This window comes from Dama dama, chromosome 10, assembly GCF_033118175.1.
Source record: "Dama dama isolate Ldn47 chromosome 10, ASM3311817v1, whole genome shotgun sequence".
Taxonomy (NCBI): Eukaryota; Metazoa; Chordata; class Mammalia; order Artiodactyla; family Cervidae; genus Dama; species Dama dama.
Window position 1 is genome coordinate 17,103,655 of NC_083690.1, and position 26,419 is coordinate 17,130,073.

The window sequence follows — 26,419 nt, forward strand, 5'->3', positions numbered from 1 at the left end:
TGTAGTATATTCTGAGCTCAGACTGAAGGGGCCTCAGTCCTCAGCTTGCTCTGTTCCACAGGCCTCCATCCACTGCCCCTCACCACATTTCTGCTCCACAAATGGCCCACCCACTGCAAACAGGAGGGCTAAATCCAGTGCCCTCTGGGGTCTGGGCATAGCTGGCAGCATCAATGGCTTGAAACCCTGAAACCTGACATTCACGATACTCTGCGCTGAGCTTTGCCTTGGCACCATCAGCCTCACCTGCAGCCATGAGCAGCTGGTGGGAGGAGCTTAGCATCTGTATCGGGAGAGTGGTGCCCGGTACAGCACGGTGGGTAGGGGGGACCCGGAGGAGGGCAGTTAGCTCTGTGTTGGGCTCTTTCCAAGTGAGATAAGGCAGGCTCCATCCCCTCCTCACCCTGCCACACGCTGCCAGCAGACAGGCTGGCCTGGGACTGGGCTGGGCGCCTGTGGACCTGAGAGCTATACCCCTTCCTCCTGTGTGTCTTCACGCCCAGAACCATATGCACATCAGACACACAGGATGGTGTGGTGACCTCCGGGAGCCAGTTCCTAACTCTGCCACCAGCCGGGAGACTGTAGACAGGTTCCCTCCTGTGGGGCATTTCCCAAACCATGCTCTGCAGAACATCCATGGGTACAACGCTCAGAAAGTCTTCCAGGTTCAATTCAGCTTGGGTCTTCTACTGCTATCCCCAGCTCAAAATGTCTTAAGCTTCTGATGCTCACGATGGCAGTAATAATACTATTAAACAGCAGTTAACCTTTATCAAAAGGCTTATGTGGGCTGGATGCTACCGCGCACATCTTACATGCTTTATTTTATTTAATACTCCCAACACCTGAGGCTTATGGAGATGAAAGTAACTTGCCTGAAGTCTGGGCTCTCAAGAAGAGACCATGGGGAGAAGATAAAGGGAAGAGGAAGAGAATTAACTACCAATATTCATGCTTGGCTTAAAGCAGCGCTTCCTAAACTTTAAAGGGCACACACATCACCTGGGAGTCTGTTAAAAGGCACATTTTAACTCAGTAGGTCTTGGGTGGAGCTGAGGTAGGGCATGTGTAACAGCAGTGGGCCGATGTTGCTGGTCCCAAGACCAGGCTCTGAATGAGGAGGCTTTGGAACACTTGTGTTTTCTCTTGTGCCTGAGATGGGGTTCGTTCCCTCATTCATGCACTAATTCATTCATTCATCCATCCATTCATTTGTAGATGCCATCTAATAGCAAAGAGCTGGAACTTTGCATTTGGAACCAGGTTCTAATCCTAGTTCTGCACTGTTCAGTAAATGGGCGTTTTCTTTGAGTCTCAATTGCCCATCTATAAAATGAGAATGAAACACATTTTAGAGACTCTTTTGTGACCATTAAACGTAATAAATTGTAGCAAAAGTCTGCCCTGGGGGCCCAGGTCATGGTGAACATTCCATAAATGGTGGTGCTTCAGGAGCTTATTTTACTATTCATGTGTTTATTTATTCTTTTCAAGTGAGGTTTCTAGATGGTTCCAATAGATTTGTTTACATTAAAACAAATGTATTTATTAAAATAAATTATTTGTCATATATATTTAGTTACATATTTCCATAAAGATGTCCCAGTAGCTCCAAAAGCTATAGTGATGGGCCCCAGGGTCCCCACCACGAATGCGAGACGTGCTTCCAAAAGGTAGAAAGAAACTGGGGAGGAGACAGCCACACGTTGATGAGCTGCACAAACCATTTGGCAAATGATTACACCAGAAAGGAGGAGTGAGAAATGCTTGTGAAGGGGAGAGAGCCGGAGACTGTGTAAAATGACAGCAAATCCCAAGCTGTTAATTGTCCAGTGGGAACTAAATATTACGTAGGCAAGTATCAACAGGCATCTGAAAGCCACAATAGGGAAACCTGGTCCCCAGCCTGGTCCCTGCAGAAGGGCTCAGGCCACGGGTTTTATTTAGCATGCAGGGCAGGCTCTTCACCCAAGGAGGGGGTGGTGGCCGGGTAACCTTCGTGTCCAGCCAAGCCAGGACCCGGCGCTGTGCTTTGAAAATCGGCTTTACCCACAAGTTCTGGGCCTGGAATCTGCAGCCCCCTCCCCATCCGCCCTCCCTCCCCGAAGATGTCATCTTTTAAGACGATTTCATGTGGAAGCATCGCTAAGTAAATTCGCTAAATGCCTATTCATCCTTGTCAGATGGGGACGCGGTGAAGCGGTAAATGTGAAAATGGCCCCAGCTCGGGGCCCTGAAAGGCGCTTTCTGGGGCTGCCAAATGGAGCCGCAGCCGCTGACCCTGGGAGGCCTGAGGCTTCGCGAGAGGGGCCCGGGAGCCCCGGCCCGGCCCCTCCAATCCTCCCACCGAGGCGTCTGAGAGGCCCCTGTTTATTATTCCTGCTGCCAGGGACCCATTCAGAGGTTAACTTGTCCCTGTATTCATCGGGAGGACAATAATGAACTGTCGCGGAGAGTGGCGAGGGGGTTGGTAAATAGGCACCTCTAAGCCACGGAGCTGGAGCGCGCCTCTGTGATTTGGGAAGAGAGGTTGCTTAATTTTCTTTCCAGGCTGGTTTAGTTTCCACCTTTCCAGCACCTTCAAGAAGCCCTCTGCCCACCGCTCTCCATCACTGGGTGTGAGGCACGCCTGGGCTTCACCCTGCCCGCCTGCGGAGATGCTCCACGTGGGCACAGACACGTGGGCTTGGCCTTTGTCTGCGTCCCCAGGCTTCACCCCTGTGCATATCCGCAGGGCTGAAGCTGTCTGCCTTTGCGCCCGTGTGGATTTACCTTGTTGCAGACACACGGGGTTTTTCTGGCGTCTGGCAGCCACTAGAACAGCCGGTTTTGAAGTGGTTGACTTCCGCACTAGGATGGGCTGTCAGCAATGCTGGGTTCTGCTGCAGCATCTCTTAACTGCTCTGTCCCCCTCCGCTGGAATTATGAGTTGGTCAACAAGAGTTAGCCAATCCGAGAGCAGGGGCTTAGAGTGGCGCGACTTCGGGTGATGCAGGGAAATGAGAGGGAGGGATGGCTGGGAGCGGCCCCCTCCGGGCTGGTGAGAGGCCAAGAGCAGAGCACCTTGCATTTATCATGCACCTACTGCATGCCCTTCATGCAACCCATTATCCATCAGTATGTATCCCTACTTTGTGCAGGGCAGCCAGGTGAAGGCTGTCACTCAGAGGTTGAGTGACTTACCCTGGGACACACAGCTAGGTCAGGACTGGAGCTGAGATCTACCTCCAACCCTTCCAGAGTTCAGGCATCACTTTCTGAGGCACCTTGCCCCTACCCCCCACAAAGTTCTAGCCTCCTTTCTCTTCCCAGAGATGCACCTTCACCTTATTCTCCCAATTTGAAATGATGATTAACCCTTTCCTTCTAAGTAAAAACCCCCCAGCAGAGAAGCCTGATGATAAAGGAGCTGTCACTTCAGCACCATTTACCTGTTTGGGTTTATTCAGCGTAAGAGGCGACTGCGTTTCTGGCAGATGGAGACCCGTGTGACTGCCTTTTAAAATACTGTCACAGCTGTATGCACAAGCTGATTAGCTGTGACTACACTGCTAGTGCTGAGATTGATGGCGATAAATTTGGGATAACAATGCTGGGAACGATGTCACCTGTTTGTATTGCACTTCATATTTCTTAAAGCTCTCAGTCAGTAGCCCAGGGGTTAGGGAGGATTTAGCATTCATTCATTCATTGATGCATTCGTTTCTCAAAGTGCCTTTGAAGGCATCCCTGTAAATTCATCTCACCTTTAGTCATCCACTCATCCAGCAAGCATCACTGTACCTCCTACTATGATTACTGCACCTCCTACTATGTGCCAGTGATGAGCAAGTTTGATTTGGTTCTGTCCTCATGGAGCTTACATCCTAATGTAAATTTAGGCCTTTCGGATGGTGATGAGATTATATGTAAGTAGAGTGATATGTTAAGTGAAGGGGAGTGGGTGCTGCTTTAGGTTGGAGGGCTAAAAACAGCCTTTCTGATTAGGTGACATTTGAAAAGAAATCTGGATGACGAGAGCAGACACAGAAAGATATGGGGCAGAATTTCCCAGGCACAGTTCAGTTCAGTTCAGTCACTCAGTCATGTCTGACTCTTTGCAGCCCCATGGACTGCAGCATGCTAGGCCTCCCTGTCCATCACCAACTCCTGGAGTTCACTCAGACTCATGTCCATTGAGTCGGTGATGCCATCCAACCATCTCATCCTTTGCTGTCCCCTTCTCCTCTTGCCTTCAATCTTTCCCAGCATCAGGGTCTTTTCCAATGAGTCAACTCTTTGCATCAGGTGGCCAAAGTATTGGAGTTTCAGCTTCAGCATCAGTCCTTCCAATGAATATTCAGGACTGATCTCCTTTAGGATGGACTGGTTGGATTTCCTTGCAGTCCAAGGGACTCTCAATAGTCTTCTCCAGTGCCACAGTTTAAAAGCATCAATTCTTTGGTGCTCAGCTTTCTTTATAGTCCAACTCTCACATCCATACATGACCACTGGGGAATCCATAGCCAGGCACAGTGAGTGCAAAGGCCCTGAGGTTACTCTGTACCTGCCACCCAGGTATTCACTGATGTCTTACTGTTTGCTGATCCCAGTGTTGGGCCCTGAGGATTCCAAAACAGGTAAAACACTATGCTAATTCTCAAGGAAAGGAGTTCACAGCATATGGGAGCGTGTGGGAGACAAACATACCAAGAGTCCATTTTAGCATACTTTGGTAAACTCAGTGATGGAAGTACATGAAAGTAGATGCCTCATGCATCTGCGAGGTATTAATGAAGGAGGGGATGTGGTTGCTGTAACAAAGAAGGGAGCCAGTCACAAGTGTCCACAGTCTCTGGAGGGCTCTGACTTTCCTCTTGGTTTGCTTCCACAGGACAAATGACCAGCTGGTGGCATTTCTCTCCCGATACCGAGACATGAATTTCTTGAAGTCGCATGGCCGGGACAATGCAAGGTAGTATATCTTCCCTCTACCCTTGTGCAAAAGAGAAATGAAATCTGAGTCGTTATTTGGGGGCTTCCTTCTAGGCTGGTTTGATGCAACCAGAAACAAGTTGAGAATGGGAGAGAGGTATGGCATGGCTGGGCCTTGGCCCTTCCTGTATAGAATCTGAAGTGGTCTCTCCTACCAGCCACAAACAGAGGAAACAGCGAATGTGTCTCATCATGTCATATAAGCATTTTCATGAGCCCGTGTTCTCATTATGGCAGTCCTCTGAGGAAAGTAGGGTAATCATTTTATACTCATTTTATTGGGAGGAAGACTGAGGCCCATAGTTCAAGTTCATGATGTCCCCAGATCACACATTTGGTTTGCCAGTCATTTGGCAAATATTCACATGGTGCCAAGCATGTGCCAGGCACCCTTCTAGAAGTGAATGAGACAAAGTCCTCACTCTCATGGAATTTACTTTCAAGCAGGAAAGAGTCTCACACCAGCAGGGAGTTGGAGTCAAGGAAACCGACTCCCAGCCCTGTGCTTTCACCACTGCCTCACTCTTGCTGTCCAAGATGTGGGCAGGGATTTGAGGCACCAGAATCCTTTCTGCCTCTCTCACTTAAACTGAGCAAAGCCAAACAGCATCACTACAGTCCCCCCTTGTTGTGGTGGTTATTCAGTCGCTAAGTCGTGTCTGACTCTTTACGATCCCACAGACTGCAGCATATCAGGCTTCCCTGTCCATCACCAACTCCCGGAGCTTGCTCAAACTCATGTCCATCCAGTCGGTGATGCCATCCAACCACCTCATCCTCTGTCATCCCCTTCTCCTCCTGCCTCAGTCCTTCCCAGCATCAGGGTCTTTTCCAGTGAGTCAGTTCTTCGCATCAGGTGGCGGAAGTATTGGAGGGTCAGCTTCAGCACCAGTCTTTCCAATGAACATTCAGGGTTGATTTCCCTTTGAGTTGAGCCTGAATCTCTGTGGTCAGAGATCTGCTAGAAGGGCTACAGTCTTGAGCTCCCTCTGTAGGAGAGATCACGTGATCCGCTTCACCATCCGGACAGAAGATTCCATTATGAACCCGCTCAGGATCACTCTGTCACCTTTTTTAAAAGGCTTATTCATTTTTAATTGGAGGATAATTGCATTACAATGTTATATTTGTTTCTGACATACATCAACAGGAATCAACCGTAGGGCTTTGCCATCTTAGAACCTTTTTCTAGCATTGAACTCAGAACTTAATCCTACAGTTCACAGGATAATTTTAGCATGTTAATGCGTTTTGTTTGGCCTTGGTGCTGGTTTGGTTTTGTTTAATTCAGGTGCTTCATTTGAAAATTAATAGCGCCATTAAAAAACAGCAATATTTCCAGCCTATCTTAAAAGATCCACTTAAATGTCCACTTACTCTGTGCCTGAATTTTCTCATGAAGGTTGTAATTTTGTCGTAGACAAAACCCATGTTCTACAGGACCCTGCAGAGCTTGCTGCCCTCTCCCCTCCCTGGCCCCACTGGCCTGTCATTTTGCCCATCTCTTATGTTAATGTTCTCCACCACTGCTGCTGGAGGTGTCATTTTGGCTGACTCTGTGATCCACTTTGCCCAGATATACACAGCAGGGAGAGACATAGGCAAGCAGTGGGCTCCATTTCCCGAGTTTTCAAGAAGTAATCCCAAAATCCTTGGGTTGCATCACTTTCCTTAATTTTGACTTTGACTTCATCCAGCTGTCTGTTTATAGATCTGTTTATAGATCTTGTCCAACTGACAGTCTGCATTCTTTACATTTAATAGCAATCCCCAGACTTGAAGTTGCTCTGTAAATTATAGTCACTCAGATTCCATGGAGGTGGTAAGTTACCAGAATTAACCCAGACTTTGGTTCCCCACCCTTAGATAGAGAATGAAGACCCATCTTCCCTTCCAGATAACTTATAACACATGGTTTGTGCAAAGTTACTTCATGAGAAAAAAAATCCACTGTAAGTTGATAAACTTGTATCTAAATCACATCCACCCTAGTATTGTTGTTTTAGCCTACTCAGTGTTTATTCTCTGTCTGCTATTTCCAGGCACTGTGCTAAGAACTGGGTTTGGCACAGAGGTTAAGATTGTGAATTTTGGGAGTCATGCCTCCGGGGTTGGAGTCCTGATCTACCATGTCCTGGCTGTGTTGCATTGGACTGGTGACTTAACCTCTCTGAGCCCGTTCCCTTGTCTGTACGATGGAAATATTTATGGACTTATACTCATGAGATCATTGGAAGGATCGAATGAGATGCTGTGTATAAAGCATTTGGCACATCATAAATGCCCTATGATGGTGATGGTGGTGGTGGTGGTGTCATTGATGATAAACATCAGACTGAAATACTGCAGGCGGGAGAAATAAATAGACGATGTACAGGCCAGGGTTGTGCCTTTGGGTTTTGTGAGAATGTCTTGTCCAGTTGATGTGCCTCAGGAGTTGACAGGTGGTACCCAGATGGCACAGCAGGATACAGAGCAGAATGAAGACTCAGGCTCAGGAGATATTGCTTGCACCTCCCTCTAAAACCCTAAAACCCAAGGCTCTCTGGGCAGAAGAGCTCACAAGCTCCAACACTCATGCATGAGTCCTCAGCCAGGAATCACTCACTTAGATGAGTTAAGGATTTAATAGTAAAATGAGCCATCAGCCACCACTGTCTCCTCTTTGGCAGCTGAGGCCTCCTTGCTGTGGGAAAAAGCCTCAGTTCAGTTCAGTTCAGTCGCTCAGTCCTGTCCGACTCTTTGCGACCCCATGAATCACAGCACGCCAAGCCTCCCTGTCCATCACCAACTCTCAGAGTTTACTCAGACTCATGCCCGTCAAGTCGGTGATGCCATCCAGCCATCTCATCCTCTGTCATAACCTTCTCCTCCTGTCCCCAATCCCTCCCAGCATCAGGGTCTTTTCCAATGAGTCAACTCTTCGCATGAGGTGGCCAAAGTACTGGAGTTTCAGCTTCAGCATCAGTCCTTCCAATGAACACCCAGGACTGATCTCCTTTAAGATGGACTGGTTGGATCTCCTTGCAGTCCAAGGGATTCTCAAGAGTCTTCTCCAACACCACAGTTCAAAACATCAATTCTTCGGCGCTCAAGCTTTCTTCACAGTCCAACTCTCACATCCATACATGACCACTGGAAAAACCATAGCCTTGACCAGACGGACCTTTGTTGGCAAAGTAATGTCTCTGCTTTTTAATATGCTATCTAGGTTGGTCACAACTTTCCTTCCAAGGAGTAAGCTTCTTTTAATTTCATGACTGCAGTCACCATCTGCAGTGATTTTGGAGCCCAAAAAAATAAAGCCTGACACTGTTTCCACTGTCTCCCCATCTATTTCCCATGAGGTAATGGGACCAGATGCCATGATCTTAGTTTTCTGAATGTTAAGCTTTAAGCCAACTTTTTCACTCTCCTCTTTCACTTTCATCAAGAAGCTTTTTCGTTCCTCTTCACTCTCTGCCATAAGGGTGGTGTCATCTGCATATCTGAGGTTATTGATATTTCTTCCAGCTTGTGCTTCTTCCAGCCCAGCGTTTCTCATGATGTGCTCTGCATATAAGTTAAATAAGCAGGGTGACAATATACAGACTTGACATACTCCTTTTCCTATTTGGAACCAGTCCACTGTTCCATGTCCAGTTCTAACTGTTGCTTCCTGACCTGCATACAGGTTTCTCAAGAGGCAGGTCAGGTGGTCTGGTATTCCCATTTCCTTCAGAATTTTCCACAGTTTATTGTGATCCACACAGTCGAAGGCTTTGGTGTAGTCAATAAAGCAGAAATAGATGTTTTTCTGGAACTCTCTTGTTTTTTCGATGATCCAGCGGATGTTGGCAATTTGATCTCTGGTTCCTATGCCTTTTCTAAAACCAGCTTGAACATCTGGAAGTTCACGGTTCACATATTGCTGAAGCCTGGCTCAGAGAATTTTGAGCGTTACTTTACTAGTGTGTGAGATGAGTGCAATTGTGTGGTAGTTTGAGCATTCTTTGGCATTCCCTTTCTTTGGGATTGGAATGAAAACTGACCTTTTCCAGTCCTGTGGCCATTGCTGAGTTTTCCAAATTTGCTGGCATATTGAGTGCAGCACTTTCACAGCATCATCTTTCAGGATGTGAAGTGAACCCTAGCTAGGCTCATCTTCCCTTGTGTCACCCATGGGAGCATCCTGGGCGAGGCTTGGCTCTGGTTCTGCACTGATGGTATGTTAGGAAAAACTCTTTTTTTTTTTTTTTTGGTGGGAAATGACAGAAACTCAGCTCAAACTTGATTAAAGGGTAAAGGAAGTTATTGGATGATTCAACTAAAACATTAGTATCTGACTTTGGACATAGCTGAATCAAGCAGTTCAAATGATATTGTCAGGCCCAGACTCTGTTAATTCTTGTAAAGATTATTTCTTATCAGTCTGGAGAGGGTTAAAATAAAGTAAACACAACACATCAAGTAGTCAAGTAGTTCACTAGCAGAAATATTTTTTTAGTTGAGGTATAACTGACATATTAGTTTCAGGTATGAAAGTGAATGTGTTAGTTGCTCAGTTGTGTTCAACTCTTTGTGACCCCATAGACTGTAGCCCACCAGACTCCTCTGTCCATGCAAGAATACTGAACTGGGTTGCCTTTTCCTTCTCCAGGGAAGAAGGAATTCCTCACCCATTCCTGGGTTGGGCAATCCAGGGATTGAAACTGGGTCCCCTGCATTGCAGGCAGATTCTTTCTTTTCTGAGCCATAGCATTCAATAAATGTATATATTGTAAAATGACCACCACAATATGTCTAGTTAATATCCATCACCACCCATAGTTACAGTTTTTTCTCGTGATAAGAACTTTTAAGATCATAGCAAATTTCGAATATGCAATATGGTATTGTTAACTGTAGTCACCATGTTATACATTACAGCCCTCGACCGTATTTATTTAGTAACTGGAGGTTTGTTTCTTTTGACCTCCCCTTACCCATTAACTTAACCTCCGTTAGTTCTCTTCCCCTTTGTGCTGGTTTAATTTTCTGGCTTCAGATGGTGACCCTTCTCAACATATTAGCCTCATGTTACTGATGAGGAAACTGAGGCTCAGAGAAGTGAAGTAACTTGCTTAAGCTCACACAGCGAGGGCAGGGCTAGGACTCAGGCCTAGATGAATGTGTCCCCAGAATCCAGACTCAGAATGCTGCATGATGCAGCCTGTCTGTTCGGATCCTGCTTTCTTCCAATATGCTGGGTGGCTTCGGGGCAGCCGCTCTGCTTCTCTGGGCTTCGCTGTGTTTGACAAACACAGTGGTCGAACGAGACGATCTCCAAATGCCCTTTCATTCTGACGTCCCGTGCTTGGGGACCAGCCCTTGCACAAGACGACGTGACAGAGGCAGAGGGTTTAAAAGACAGAAAGATGGAGAGGGACAAAAGCAAGCAGTGAGATACAAAACAGGCCACGGGGTGCCTCCATTTTTAATTCCACGTGGTTTCTAATAGCAGTTTTGACCTTCTGTCCCTAGCTCCAGTCTTTAGCAGTCAATTTGGACTTCCAGCTCCCGCTGCTAAGAGATGGCATAAAGGCAAACTAGTATTTTAATAGCTACCCAATTGGTTCTGACTGTTCCTATAATTAAATGAAGGAGAGTGTAGTGTTCACTGTATTTCCTTGTTTTCCTCCAAAAATGAAGTAGCTAGATATATTGAAAGACATGTAGTGCAGTTATCATTTTCCCAGATAATCTCTGCCGGGCTAGCAGAAGCAGGTGCCCTAAATAAGCAGGTCTTGGCAAACATCCCCAGGAACTCCTGGTTTCTGCTCAGAGCATCAGAGAAGTTCCCCCAGATCCCAATAGCCTGATCAAGTCTCAGAGTATGGGGCCCCTTACAAGGAGATGAAAAGAAAAAATAATTTCCCTCAGCCAGAAGAGAGTTTCTGGGACTTTCCTGGCCTTGGTTGGTATAAGTGTTCAATTAATTCAAGGTCTCCAGGGTCCCAGTGCTCCGTCCTGGGGTGTAGTGTGGAGTATTGGTGAGGGCATGGGCCCTGGAGTCCAGACACCTGTGTGAAAATGTCAGCTCAGCATGTGATAGCCAGGGGACTCTGACAAATGGCTTCGATTCTCCACGCCTCCATGTCCTCATCTTCATAAGACCCAGACATGGGGGGATTGTCCAGATCACTTAAGACCCAGTGATGTGGGGATTGTGGAGGACTCAGTAGCCTCACAGACCACAGGAAGCATCTAGCCAGGTGCCACTTTTGAGTGTGTTATCCCGTTTCAGAGATGAGTACAACTGAGGCTTGCAAAGTTGCTTTAACTTGCTCCAGGTTCCACACAGCTGGTATTGGAGCCAGGTTAGGTCTGACTGTTATCACCCCATTTTAGTGACTACATCTGAGAGGACCCGTTACTTTGAGTTCTTAGGGTGTGCAGCTGAAACAGCAAAATTCTACCGATTTTAAGCAGAATTATTTTTTAAAAGAACAAGGGAGGAAAATCGGCCTATCCCCTACTTTCTAGAGTCAGTCTTATCTACATTGTGTTCATGATCCACCAGTGATACGTGAGATTATTTGGGGGAGTTCATGAAGGAGTGTCATGGGAGAATTTGTATTGAGTTTATGTGCATCAACAAAAATTTATATAATTATTCCAGTACTTCACAGATATTATGCTTAGAATAAGACTAAGTTAAAAAAAAAAAAAAAAAGAACAGTTGAAGCTATCTAAAGTTGGTTTATAAAAGAAATATTGAGGTCAGTCCCATACAGACTTCGTAAAGCCTATAGCATAGCTGTTAAGAGTCCAGGTTCTGGAACCAGACTGCCAGGGTTCACATGCTCCACGCTCATCAGGTGTGTGGCCCTGGGTAAGTTAAATCAATCACTTGTGCTTCAGTTTCTTCATCTGCAACATGTGAAGAATGATAATAAAACCACCCTCCTAGAACTGCTGCAAGAATTAAATGAGGGGATATGTGGATAAGCTCTTGGAATAGTTAGTTATGCATATTCAGTTGATGACAGTGGTGATGATGGTGGTGGCGATGGGGACAGTGCTGGAAAAACCTTGAAGATGATGTGTGTCCACATGATTAACATTTTAGAAACACTTTTTACAATTCTTAGAGAGACAACTAGCATTCCAAATGTAAGAAGCCTAGACCAGAAGGAAGCTAGGAGGGGTCCCAGCCCTCAAGTCACAAGTGGCATAAACAAGTTTCTTCCTGTTCCCAGGTCTGGGATCTACCTGCTAGAAGCGGTGGTCCCCCGCTGGCATCAGAATGGCAGCTGAGCAGATTCGCCAGCTCTTCTCTCTGACATTGAACTAATCTTCAGGCCCAAAGCTCCCTTGATGTATAAACAGGCAACTGTTTAACCAAAAGTTGGCAAATCCGTCGAGAGCCTGGCCAGAAACCTCCTCCAAGCAAATCTGCTTTCAGGAGGCCCGTTGGTGCCAACTTGCTTATCAGGAGAAGAACTCTCTCCCCATCTGTCTTGTAGCACCATGATTGATGGGAGGAGATAATTAATATCTCATCTCCAATGGGGAAAGCAGATTGCATTCCCCTCTCTCTTTTCTTAAACCCAACTGGTGAGTTTATCACTGTTTGCATGTTCACTTTATTTAATCCAGTTATGGCAGCCATGTCAAAATAAAGCTTAGCATCACACAGGCACCCACGCAAAGCTGTGTACACAGCTCTGTCGGCCTCCTCATAGGTTTTGAGGTCAACTTTAGAACTTTTCTTTTTTCGAAACAATACATGTCGAAGTTAGAACATAGACAAGAAGAAAAGTTTGTGCTGTGTCATCTCTGAGATAAAGAGTATGTTTTTTCATTTCCTTTTTTGCTTTATTTTGTGTTCCATGCCTAGGGAGGCCTACATTACTTTTATAAGTAGAATGTAATGCAGTAGATATTGTTTTTAAATTTGTGTGAAATTTAAAATAGGGAAAATGAATTGGTCCTCAGTGGGCCTTTAGACTCTCAGAGGCACAAGCTGATTCGGGCCCTGAGCGCTGTAAAGACCATGGGCCACCCAACCTGGGGTTCTTGGTTCCAGGGTTTGGGTCCCTGACTCTGCATTTCTGCTTAGGCTGATTTTTCTTTCATTCCTGAATGTGAAACTCAAGTCAACTTTCTTCACCCAGAGTGTATGTAATATAGGGTTTACTGTGTGCCAGAGACTGTCCTAAATGCCTTATAGATATTAATTCTTTCAATTCTCTCAACGATCCCATGATATAAATACAGTTGTTATCATGCCCATTTTCTACATGGGAACACTGAGGCTAGAGAGATTAAACAACATACAGCTTGGAAATGGGGAAACGGGCTTGAACGCAGGTGGCCTGGTTCCAGGGTCTAGACTCCAAGCCGCTGTGCTATACTGATTCCCTAAGTATGTTCATCGTGGAGTTTCCAGCCACGTTCAAGCCACATGTTCTTATGGATGACATGTTCCTTCCACCACTCAGATCAGACCTGCCTCTCCTGTGGCTCGTCTCCTCTGATGTGAGGTGGTGAAGCTCAGCTTCTCCTGGTAGCTCTCACTCCCACCACTTTAGCTTCTCTTCACTCATTTGGGCTCCTGCACATGCTGTTTCTGTCTCCTATAAAGCTCTTTCCCACAGCTCTTCAGATGACTGATTCCTTCTCATCCTTCTTGTCTGTGTCGCCTCCTCAGCAAAATCTTCCCCAACAGTCTTCACTAATTAGGTCCCTGTCTCTTTATTTTCTGTCATTGTACTGTTTTCCTGTATAACACTTATCACAAATGTCTAATTATATGTTCATGTATTTTGTAGCTCTTTATGACTACTTACTTATTTATTAGAGCAGTTTTACAGCCTTCTGATGAAGAGTGTGGAATCCAGAGCCTGACTGCTAGGTTTGAATCCCTCCCTTACCACTGACCAAGTGTGTAGCCTTGGGAAAATTACTTAACCTCTCTGTATCTTTGTTCCTTCACTTGTAAAATGAATTCTCATAGGATTGTGATGAAGGCTAAATGAGAGAATATATATTAAGTGCAAGGAAGAGGACTTAGAAAGTAGTAAGTGCTCAATAAATGATAAATGTTATTGTTTTCCCTCTCATTCTAGAAGAGAGAGGACAGGGCTCATGTCCATCTCCTTTCAACCATATTCTCAGCACATGGACTTGGAGAGCTGCTGAATGAGCAAATGACCCAAGCTCTTTTGCTCTTCCAACTACTGCAGAGCAGGGACTGACAGCTGACTCCAGCCCAGGTCAGGAAGGGGCATAACCCACACTAGCATGTGAGAAATGGCCAGCAGATCCGTTATGGATCCTTTATGCCAAACTAGGAGCTTAATGACCTGAATCCTCACTGACTGTGCCTTGGAAAGATGGGAGGGTTTCGTATTTGTGGCTCTCAGACAGAATTCAGGGTGCTGGTGATGCTTGTCACATCTGCTCCCCCAACTGTGGGTATCACAGGAGATTCACTGTGGAGGCGCTGGGCTTCTGTCCTTGGTGCTGAAATGACATAGCTTTTCAGAACATGAAGGGTTTCTTCTCCTTAGCCCTGAAGTGCCCTACACATGCCTGTCTACAAAGTCCTAGAATAGAGAAGAGGAGCGATAGAAGTTTTAATTATCCAGCTTGATGATGGAAAATGTTAAGTATCTTGGTGAACATTTATTCAGTTGTGTCCGACTCTTTGTGGGCTGCAGCAGGCCAGGCCTCCCTGTCCATCACCAACTCCCAGAGTTCACTCAAACCCATGTCCATTGAGTCGGTGATGCCATCCAACCATCTCATCCTCTGTCATTCCCTTCTCCTCCTGTCTTTAATCTTTCCCAGCATCAGGGTCTTTTCCAATGAGTCAGTTCTTTGCATCAGGTGGCCAAAGTATTGGAGCTTCAGCTTCAGCATCAGTCCTTCCAGTGAATATTCAGGGCTGGTTTCCTTTAGGATTGACTGGTTTGATCTCCTTGCAGTCCAAGGGACTCACAAGAGCCTTCTTCATCACCATAGTTCAAAAGCATCAATTCTTTGGCGCTCAGCTTTCTTTATATTCCAGCTCTCGCATCCATACATGACTACTCGAAAAGCCATTGCTTTGACTAGAGAGACCAAGCACTTGCTAAGTGCTGAGCAGTATGCTAAGCCCTCTCCATATAAAATATAATCTCATATAAACTCTGTGAGACAGGTATTATGATGATCACAGTTTCCACATAAGAAGCTGAGGTGTCTCATATTCAGGTCACCCAAGGTTAATGGCAGATCCAGGACTTTTACCAAATATTCTGGCTCCGCAGACCCAGGTTTGGCCACTGTGTAACGTAGCTGTTTTGTGTGGGCCCTTCACATAGCTGGCTGACTTCACACACTGTGTTTTCATGCTTTGCTCCATGACTTTGTGTTTAAACTGAAATGCTTAGGTTGTACTTATACTAAAGAGTAATCTGGGTTCAGTGATGTATCACTGGACAGGAGGAGAGAAGAAGTAATTTTATAGGCTGTGTGACTTTGGATGACCTTGGCTCATACATTCTCTGTGGGCCTCAGTGTGCTGGGGACTTTTATCTATAGAATTAGTTATATTAGCTAATTGCTGAGATTTCTTCTTGCTCAAACATGCTGTAAAATCTGAGGGGCAGAGTTCTTCCTTTCAGAATTCATCATATGACAAGACAGTTCTGGAATAATTCCACACTTGATGAATATGCTGAGATTGTAGCCAGGGAATTAACTGAATTGAGAGATTTCTTTAGTGTCTGTCTTTTCTGGGGCCATTTTCAAAGGCTACAGATTACTTTCTCAGCTAACTTTTTCTCCTGTGGGGGAGATTCAGAACCCCTGCCCCCCTCCATCTGATTAACTCTGATGCTCAATTGGTCCTTGTGATATCCCAGTAGCTATGACTTTGTCCCATATTGTGGCAGTAGCGTCAAATCTCAGGAAGACAAACCATTCCTGGGAGCTCAGGAGATAAAACCAAATGTAAGCTATCCCATGTTTGCCCTCAAGTAACCTGTTCTGAAGACAGAAGTTCCTTGTGAGGTCTGGCAAGAAGCCTCTTCCAACCAGCAATGAGCCACTTTCTCTTGATTCACTCATTTCTGGGCACTGCCTTTTTGAGGAAGAACAAGTTCTCAGATCCTTCGTTTTGAGTCCTTTTGGAGGGACCCCAGCGAATTGGGATGAAGAATGGGAAAGTAGTTAAGCACTTGCATTGGATTCATCCAGACCGGAATTCAAGCCCAGACCTGATCAGTGTGTGACTTTGGAGAAATTACTTAACCTTCCTGTGACTCAGTTCCTTCACCTGTTGAATGTGTGTTAGAAAATTTTGACACCTGGTTAACCAACAGCAGCTGCGTCCTGATTGCCTGACAGATGTGGATGTTACTCTCCCCTTTTTTCATTCACTCAACAGGTATTTATTGGGCACATGCTGTATGCTAGACACTGCTCTAGGCACTAGGGGTACCGCAGTGATCAAAAAGAGACAGAAATGGGGAAAGGATAGTTAGGGAGTTTGGGGTGGTCATGTACACACTGCTTAGTGTTATGTGTCAGATGGGAGGGGAGTTTGGGGAGAATGGATACACGCATGTGTGAGGCTGAACCTCTTCACTGCTCACCTGAAACTATCACAACATTATTAATAGGCTGTACCCCCAAAGAAAATAAAAAGTTCAGGGAAAAAGATGAACATTTCTGCCCTCTTGGGGCTTACGTCCAGTAGTACAAAAGGCAATAAATAAAATAGATACCTTGTGCATCGTATTAGAAAGTGAAAAGTGCTATGGAGAAAAATAAAACACCAAAGGAGGCTTGGGGAGGGGTGTCATGTCTATGGAGAAAGGAACTGGTGATTGGGTCAGCCCATTGTTTGGGTGGAGTCTTACTAAACACTTTGCAAGGAATTTTGTAAATATCACCCATCACACTTTTGCAGCTGATTTGGGAGCTCGTCAGAACAGGTGTCATGGGCTCATCCTACAGGTGAGGCAAGTGGCATTCAGAGAGGGTGAGTCAGCCCCACACCTCAGTGAGTGCAGGGACAGCACTGGTACCAGATCCTCGTCGTGTCTGCTCTTCTATGATATCTCCTGTTGACCCTCGGTTTCCCTGGTAACTAGGTCACCTGGAAACAAAACTCAAGGGAGGACAGCATCACTGGCCATCTTCTGTGTAATGGGCCTATTGCTGCACATCTTCCCTCCATCCCTCAGGTGGGCGAACGGTGCACCTTTTCCTGGTGGGCCAACACTGATGAAAGACTCACCCAGGTGTTCACAAACTTACTTTGGTTTCCAGCCTTTACCTTTTCAAATTATGGTAAATCCACATGGGGGAATAAAAAGCAAAACCACTGCCTAAAGAGCTTGATTCTTTTTGCCTGCTAGATTCCCACACTCTGGGCCTCTTCCACCTTCTCTCAGTCCAGACCTAAGTTCCCAGTAGCTCCTTTCAACCCAGGAACTTTTCTGAGACCTGGGCAATCTGTGATCTCTATTTCCTCATAATTAACTAAAGCATGCTTTTATGGCTTATCGGTTTTTGAAGGCAGTAAGTACAGCAGACAATCTCCCAAACCCCGTAAATATTTTATTTTGGAGATTACTGCATAAATATTGTATTTGGATATTGCAGTCTGGGACATCACATTAAAATTGCAAGATGATGCTGTTATCCAATCTAATGGAACATGAAATTTAAAAGCTGGTCCATGGCAAGAAAAATTTTGCATGTCGTCCCACCTGTATTTCTTCTCTCTCTCTCTTTCCCTCAGTTGTCTTGATTACCATGTAAGTTTTGACAAAGTATCTAAAATTTAAAGGTTTAAGCACAGTTAAGTGTACCCACCGGACATTATCATCTAATTGGCACCAGCCAAAGTCGAGATAGGATTTTCTTTTCCCTGCCTCAGTGGCTTCCTTCAGTGAATCAGTTCTAGTCAAGTTTGGTGTCAGTAAGTTCCATTGTGAGTGTATTGAAAACCCTTCGCCAGGTCACTCCCCAGAGAGAATGTGGCTTTGCTAAGGATAGTGAATTTTACACTTGGAAAGAAAATGTTAGGGAAAGGTCAGGACCAGGGACACTGGAAACCTGGGTCTTCTGGTTGGCGTCTGCCCGGTGTGTCTTTGGAAAAGTTCTCAGCCTCCTCTGGGCTCACATGCATCCATCTAGTGCTTGCCCCACACCCTCTTCCTCAGTGTAAGAGTGACTTAAGAATGTCCCAGCTGGGAAGTCCCTTGTTATTGTTCAGTTGCTAAGTTGTTTCCGACTCTTTGTGATCCCGTGAACTGCAGCACGCCAGGCTTCCCTGTCCATCACCAACTCCCAGGGCTTGCTCAAACTCATGTCCATCAAGTTGGTTATGCCATCCAACCCTCTCATCCTCTGTCACCCCCTTCTTCTCTTGCCCTCGATCTTTTCCAGCATCAGGGCCTTTTCCAATGAGTCTGCTCTTTGCATCAGGTGGCCAAAGTACTGGAGCTTCAGCAGCAGTCCTTCCAATGAATATTCAAGGTTGATTTCCTTTAGGATTGATTGGTTTGATCTCCTTGCTGTCCAAGGGACTCTCAAGAGTCTTCTCCAGCGCCACATTTTGAAAGCATTAATTCTTCAGCACTCAGCTTTCCTTATGGTCCAACTCTCTCATCTGTAGATGACTACTGGAAAAACCATAGCTTTGACTGTAGGGACCTTTGTCATAAGTGATGTCTCTGCTTTTTAATATGCTATCTAGGTTTGTCATAGCTTTCCTTCCAAGGAGCAAGAGTCAGCAGTGATTTTGGAGCTCAAGAAAATAAAATCTGTCACTGTTTCCACTTTTTCCCAATCTGTTTGCCATAAAGTGATGGGACTAGATGCCATGATCTTAGTTTTTTTTGAATGTTGAATTTTAAGCCAGCTTTTTCACTCTCCTCTTTCGCCTTCAATAAGAAGCCCTTCAGTTCCTCTTCATATTATGCCATTAGAGTGGTATCATCTGCATAACTGAGGTTGTTGATAGTTCTCCCAGCAATCTTGATGCTAGCTTGTGAATCATCCAGCCTAAACAGTACCTTAGAGACTACCTAACTCATCATTATTACAACTGGTGGGTTGGATTCAGCCTTGGGGTATGTCTTATATATCCATAAATTTTTTTAAGGGATTTGAAATTCTTTTAGAAAATGCATTCTCTACATCTTTGCTGATTCTACCTACCCTGTTATCTTATACTCAGCCCACCTCACACACTTACATTATTTGTCTGATCCCTGTAGGCATTTAATTTTACAACCTAGACCTAGCCCAACTTTGTCAGCTTCCCATGGGGGAAGTTAGTCAAGGTCATTATTTTCCGAACTCACCAGCTGGTTACTGGTAGAGTCACGTTGTGATGAGATAAAAAGCACATTTTAACAGAATTAAGTCTGTTCACCACCAGCATCTCTGTCATCACCATTTTTATTACACTAGCATCAAGTTTTCCTAAGAATTAAATCTATTACACCATTGTGCTCAGTGAGTGACCAATGTCTGGGGGCAGGTCCTCTCTTTGTGCAGAAGAAAGAGCTATGGGTGAGGGTTTATCAGTGAGGTTTCAGGCAGTGGATTTGTGGGAGGCTCAGTGGGAGAGATTCTTTCTAGAATTGAGCGTGGCCAGCAGGGTGGGACCAACTCCAGCTGCTATATTCTGCCACTGCCCTGCAGTGTTCCAGAACCTGTAAGGTAGGCAGAAAGGAGGAAGCTTGGGTCAGTTCTGGTGAGTGTAGCATCTGTCTCGGAGGAGACAGGCAACTGTAATGTGAAGACAGAGGTGAGATCTGTCATGGAGACACAAAAACCTGTAGAGATGCAGTGGGGGATGCAGCCTGGCCTACTGGAAAAGTGGCACTAATGTGCCCCAGCCATGGCTACCTACTCTACCTGGAGGCTAAGAACATTTGCACCCATCACAATAGTGATAGTGATAAAGGTGAAATCATTAAGGAATGTATTAGTCCAGACTTTTTCCATTGCAAATAACAGAATCCTATTCCAAAATGCCTTAAGCACATTACTAACAAGTCTCGGGGTGAGTCAGGGACAGCAAGATCCAGGGTCTCAAGCAAAGGCGTTGAAGCTTTGTCTGTGTCTATCTCCTCTCTCTCTCTTTTCTCTCTGTGTTTCTGTGATACCTCCATGGCCAGACAACCTCTATACACATGGTGACAAGAGGGCTGCCTGCCACCCTCAGCTTACATTCTTCCGGACAAAAATCCCCAAGAAAAGCCTTCCTTCCTAGTTTTTTCGGCAAAAGTCCAGAACCCAGTCTCAGACTCAGCTTGAGTTGTTCTCCCATCCCTGAAGCAATTATGGCAGCCCAGCAGGTGGTATACTCTGGTTGATCAAGCCAAGTTGTGTCCCCACCCCTGGTGCTGGGGGTGAGGCAAACTAAGTGAGCTGAGAGTTGAGGGTGAGTGAATGTCCAAAATAAAATCAAGGCGCGGTTCCCACAGAAGCAAGGAATGGATGCTGGGCAGACAGACAGAAGGAAATGAAGTACTAATATGTGCTGCAATGTGAACGAAAAGAACCAAAGTGAAGTTGCTCAGTCATGGACTCTTTGCGGCCCCATGGATGGTAGCCCACCAGGCTCCTCTGTTCATGGGATTTTCCAGGCAAGAGTACTGGAGTGGGTTGCCATTTCCTTCTCCAGGAGATCTTCCCGACACAGGAATCGAACCCAGGTCTCCCATATTATAGGCAGATGCTTTACTGTCTGAGCCATCAGGAAAGTCCTGCAATGTGAAGGAACCTTGAAAACATGATGATAGGTGGAAGAAGCCACATCTTGTGTGATTCCATCTCTATGAAATATCCAGAATAGGTAAATCCATAGATGGATGGCCAGGATCTGGAGGGAAGGGGAATAGGAAGTAACTGCTGATGAGGATGGGGGTTTCCTTTGAGGGTGATGAACTATTTTGAAACTAGGTAAAGATGACAATTGCAGATGAACTAGTGCTGTTGAATTGTATGCTTTTCAATGGTTTATTTTATGTTGTATGAGCTGGAAGAGCAGCAAGATCCCTGAGTCAGAAAACTTGTAAATTATAAGCTCCCAAGGAGACAACCAGCTCCTGAGCAGCAGGGATCATCTCTGCTTCTCCTTGCCTTCCACCAGGGCCAGCCCATGCCTGGCACCTAGTAGGTGTGAAATTAATGCTAAGTGAAAATGAACTGAGAGTTTGGGCCAGAAGTCTTGGCCCTTGCTCTGCCCATCCTCCCAACAGCTCCATCCACCTGACAAGCTCTTTGACCTTTGATTTCTGTGTCTGTAAATTAGGGAATGCTGATTTTGCCTTGCCTGCCTCACAGAATCCTGTGTGTGTGTGTGTGTGTGTGTGTGTGTGTGTGTCCTAGAGAAGGAGTTATTAATCTGAGGTTCATGGACAGAATGTAGGGGTCTGTGACTTTGAATAGGAAGAAAATGATTTTCTTTTTTTTTACCATGCTGGGTATTTTTTGCTCCATGGGCTTTTCTCTAGTTTCAGCGAGTGGGGGCTGCTCTCTAGTTGGCGGTGCACAGGCTTCAGTAGTTGCAGCTCGTGGGCTCAGTAGCTGCGGCTCCCAGGCTCTCGAGCACAAGCTCAGTAGTTGTGGGGTACAGGCTTAGTTGCTCCACGACATGCGGGATCTTCCCAGCTCCGGGATTGAACCCATGTCTCCTGTATTGGCAGGCAGATTCTTTACCACTGGACCATCAGGGAAGCCCAGGAAGAAAATGATCTTAATTTTCACTAAACTCTAATTGCAATCCAGCTAAATGTAGGATAACAAACCATTATAGTATTAGCAGCTGCTGTTGGAATCATATAGTTCCTTTTTTTTTTTGTCCATTCTCCCTGTTTTGTCCCCAACAAGTGATTGAACTCGTGACCCTTGCATTGTAAGCTCAGAGTCTTAACCACTGGACTGCCAGAGAAGTCCTAGGAATCACATATTTTCATATCATATTGTAGTTGATGCCTCCATGCCTAAATATCATTTATGCTCACCTCTTCTTCAAAATTACAATAGTGTTTAGACATACTGTAAGATCTTGTTATTAAATGTGTTAAAAAGAAAGCATATGTAATTATCATAAACTTTCATGCATTGGAGAAGGAAATGGCAACCCACTCCAGAGTTCTTGCCTGGAGAATCCCAGGGACGGGGGAGCCTGGTGGGCTGCCGTCTATGGGGTCGCACAGAGTCGGCCATGACTGAAGCGACTTAGCAGCAGCAGCAGCATAGGGTTACAGAGACCAGCCTCACTTGTGAAGATCAAATGAGAAACTACACACAGATCCCCCAGCTCAGCACTGAGCATGTAGTAAGTGCTCAAGAAATGGCTTTATGGCCAAGACATTCCCTGACAGATGGTAGTTTTGACCATTTCTTTTGGACTCTGGGTTGAGCTCTTTCATGCCTAAACACGATTTTGTCTTGTCCAGATTCATCCGGAAACAGGGCCTGGACCGGCTCTTCCTGGAGTGTGACGCCCACATGTGGCGCCTGGGGGACCGGCGGATCCCAGAGGGCATTGCTGTGGATGGGGGCTCAGACTGGTTCCTGCTAAACCGGAAGTTTGTAGAGTATGTGACATTCTCCACTGATGATCTGGTGACCAAAATGAAGCAATTCTACTCCTATACTCTGCTGCCTGCCGAGGTAAGTATCTGGGGAAAAATCCCTGAGAAAGGTAGCGTCAGGCTCTAGCTTTTGGAGAAAAGTGGATGCTGAATTTTTGGTGAAGCTACATAGGCATCAATACATTGTTCTCCAAACATCCAGAGGAAGATGGGGAACTGTACCGGCTATCAGGGACCTTACTCTCACAGTAGGGCCCCTGGTCCCATCCAGTCTGGATGGAGGTCATTGTATGGAATAGATGCACAATGCTGCCACCAGCAATCCATACAGTGTCTTTAAAAGTGTAAAGTAAAAAAGGCAGTTCTTGCTCAAGACACTTGGCTCCCATCAGTCATAAAATCATCACAATATTTTTGTTAGAACAACTTTATTGCCATTTTCTAGAAAATTGCTATTGAAAAAAATGCAAAGCTGTCATACCTACAATGCCGATGGTACCCACAGAGTTGTGCAGTGCACAACCTGCACAACTGTATATGCTGGCTTCTTTGAAGACACCCATACCGACTTTTGACAGCTCCTCCACAGTCACCAATCCTGTAACAACTTTTCCACACCAAAAATTCCTTTTCTAATTTTAAACAGTGTTCTGTCATTCCCTGACAAACAGTAGTTTGGGCCTCATCAGTCACACCAGAAATTCCAGTGATCGCCAAACCAGGGCTACTGTTGGGTTTGCTCTGCGTCCTGCATTGACAGCCATTGTGGCCAAATGCTTAGGACTCAACATTTCTTGTTGGCTTTTGCAACTATTTGAAAAGCTCTCAGAAGTCTGTCACCACTTCTCAGACCTCAGGATGGTAAACTGTCTTAGTTCAGGGTACAATAGAATGATGGTACTTCTTATAGTTTTGGAGGCTAGAAGTCATAGGTCAAGGTGCCAGGGTGGTCAGGTGATCGCTCTCTTCTGGGTTGCAAACTGCTTATTGACAGGTCTCATTGTCACATGGCAGAAGGGGTGAGGGAAGGGCACTAATCCCATTTGTGCAGACCCCACCCTCATGACAATCACTTCCCAAAGGCCCTACCTCCTAACACCATCACATGGGGGTTAGGATTTCAACCTATGAATTTAGTGGGTATGCAAACATTCAGTCCATTTCAGAAAGTCCTGTGTGTAATAGTGCAGGCTATTCTGAAACAGCCCCAGCCCCATCTGGAAGCGGGTAGGGACTCAGTGCTACAGTGTTGCTCCTGACAACAGCCAGCAGCCTTCTTATCAGACCTGGGCAGAGAGATTCTAGATTAGTTCCCTGACCTCTAGTTCACTTTCACCCTAATCTCTAACTTCAGAAAACTCCAGTGCTGGCTCGGTTTCTATTGAGCCTGCGACACCTCCCATCAGTGGCCCACCAGTCCTGGCTGTGCCCCATCTCTGGGCCACTCAGGTTCTGTGTTTCTCGGCCAAACAAGACAGTGTATCTCATTTGATGGTTTCCACATCCCTCACCAACGTCTGGGGCAGGGCCAAGCTCTGAGTAGGGCTGACTGCTGACATAACTCCTAAGGCATGATGGGCTTGTCATCACTGGGTCAGGTTTTGCTATTCTGTATACATGTTAAGTCATCAGCTTTTAATCCTATTTCAGTGAAAATCACTTTTTCTCTCAATTCCAATAACCTCCTCATCCATTATCTTTTCTGTATCATTATAAAAGGACACAGGACAATTGATAATCAGGTACCTACCCCACTGCTTGATGGAGAATATGTGCCTGTTTGGACTTTTAGACAATTCAAGCTTAAAATGCAGGTTCACAGACATGTCATTTAGCATCACAAGGTCAGCTGGGTGGTGTGGATAGAGCCTCATTTTATCCACTCAGCCATAGAGAAGAGACTGTTTTGGACTTTGTTTGATTTAATCAAGGCGTGTATCCCAATGCTGGCTCTCTCTGTCCCACCCACCCGACCCTACCCCCCAGTGCACCCTGGCACTTTACATTGCAGTGTCTCTATTAGATCCCACCTCCTCCATCCCAGCATTTCTGCCCTGCCCTTTTCCCAAACCACCTCTAGGGGATGAATTTAGAAGAAATCTGAAGGATGAGCCGAGTTTGCCAACAGGCAGACACGTATTCCCCAATAGTTTCCCCTAGGAAGCAGAGAGCAGGGGAAAGTATATCACCCTGGTATCTGAGGTTGTTATAAAACAGTGTCCACATAGAAGTCAGTGTGTGTCTTTCTCTCCCCATCTCTCTCTCTCTCAGCAGCTCCAAACATATGTCTCCACTCTGGTCTCTCTTGTCACTCTCAACATTGCCTTTTTCTCAAGATTCCTAGGAGAGGTTGGCCAAGAGTCTCAGGGATGGGGGAAATTATGGTGTCTAGTTCAGCACCATGGACAGCGGGACGCCTCAGCACACCCAACCTCCTTCCCTCCCTGTGTTGTCTGTGACTGGGGCAGGAGGGCATCCATAATTCTGGCCTCCCTCTCCCAGGAGTGAAATTCCAGGGCTTCAGTCTTTGTTCCAAGATATCTCAGACCGAATCCCTTTGGTTTCAGGTCTAGCCATTTGTAAAATCAAGAGTCCTTTGGCCCAAGGTTTTCTAGAAAATTGTCCCAATGTCTTCCTCTGGTCCTCATGTGTTGACATACCTTGTACTGTGCTTAGCCACTCAGTCATGTCCAGCTCTTTGCGACCCTGTGGACTGTAGCCTGCCAGGCTCCTCTGTCCATGGGGATTCTCCAGGCAAGAATACTGGAGTGGGTTGCCATGCCCTCCTCCAGGGGATCTTCCCAACCCAGGGATTGAACCCAGGTCTCCTGCATTGCAGGCAGACTCTTTACCATCTGAGCCACCAGGGAAGCCCAAGAATATTGGAGTGGGCAGCCTATCCCTTCTCCAGTGGATCTTCCCAACCCAGAAATTGAACCAGGTCTCCTGCATTGCAGGTGGATTCTCTACCAGATGAGCTGCCAGGGAAGCCCTTAAGGGACTTTTTCCTCTCTGCTGAACAGACAGAGGATATACGGGGTCATAAGAGATGCTTAAAATCAGCTTCTAGGCTTCTGGGGAGAGGCATCTTAGAGAAACACTCAGAGCAGTAACTGCTAAGCAGAATGTCACTCTGGACAAAACTTCCAGGGTGCTCTGGCTTGGCCTGGATGGGACTGACTCCATTTGCAGAGAGAACAGCTGAGTCTGCAAGAGAGTCCCTTCACTGTCATGTGGCCCCTGGGAAGGACCCCCACCCCAGCCCATTCAAAGGAGGCTGGGTGAGGTCTCAAGCCAGGCCCTTCTCTCCCCCGCAGTCCTTCTTCCACACGGTCCTGGAGAACAGCCCCCACTGTGACACCATGGTAGACAACAACCTGCGCATCACCAACTGGAACCGCAAGCTGGGCTGCAAGTGCCAGTACAAGCACATCGTGGACTGGTGCGGCTGCTCCCCCAACGACTTCAAACCGCAGGATTTCCACCGCTTCCAGGTGAGCCGCCCACCCAGCCCACCTGCCCTTGCCTTCCAGCCAGCGTCTGCAGGTGTCCAAGACAGCCCTGCAGGTCTTCACATCCCACACACTCCAGCCCCAGCTGTTGATGACAATCATAAAAACATCCACAATAGCCAGCACTTACTGATCACTAACACCATGCAAGGGACCTTCTAACCACTTGGCCCATATTGACTCATTAACCCCACAATAGCCTTAGAAGATAGACACAGAGACAAATTATTGTTCCATTTTAGAGATAGGGAAACTGAGGTAGAGAGAGATCAAAAACTTTATGCAAGGTCACACAGCCCAACATATCTGTTTTCAAAGGCTATACTTGCATCCATTTCTCTATGCTGCCTT

The 26,419-nt window shown here is 46.1% G+C and overlaps 1 protein-coding gene across 1 annotated transcript in view; it reads left to right on the top strand.

Moving 5' to 3' along the window:
• XYLT1 (xylosyltransferase 1) overlaps nucleotides 1-26,419 on the top strand; it is a 342,433-nt gene that overhangs the window by 283,896 nt on the left and 32,118 nt on the right. The window contains exons 6-8 of the mRNA XM_061152915.1: nucleotides 4,877-4,957; nucleotides 22,419-22,635; nucleotides 25,874-26,050. Of these exons, the coding sequence (XP_061008898.1) occupies nucleotides 4,877-4,957; nucleotides 22,419-22,635; nucleotides 25,874-26,050 (475 nt within the window). The remainder of the gene's footprint in view (nucleotides 1-4,876; nucleotides 4,958-22,418; nucleotides 22,636-25,873; nucleotides 26,051-26,419) is intronic.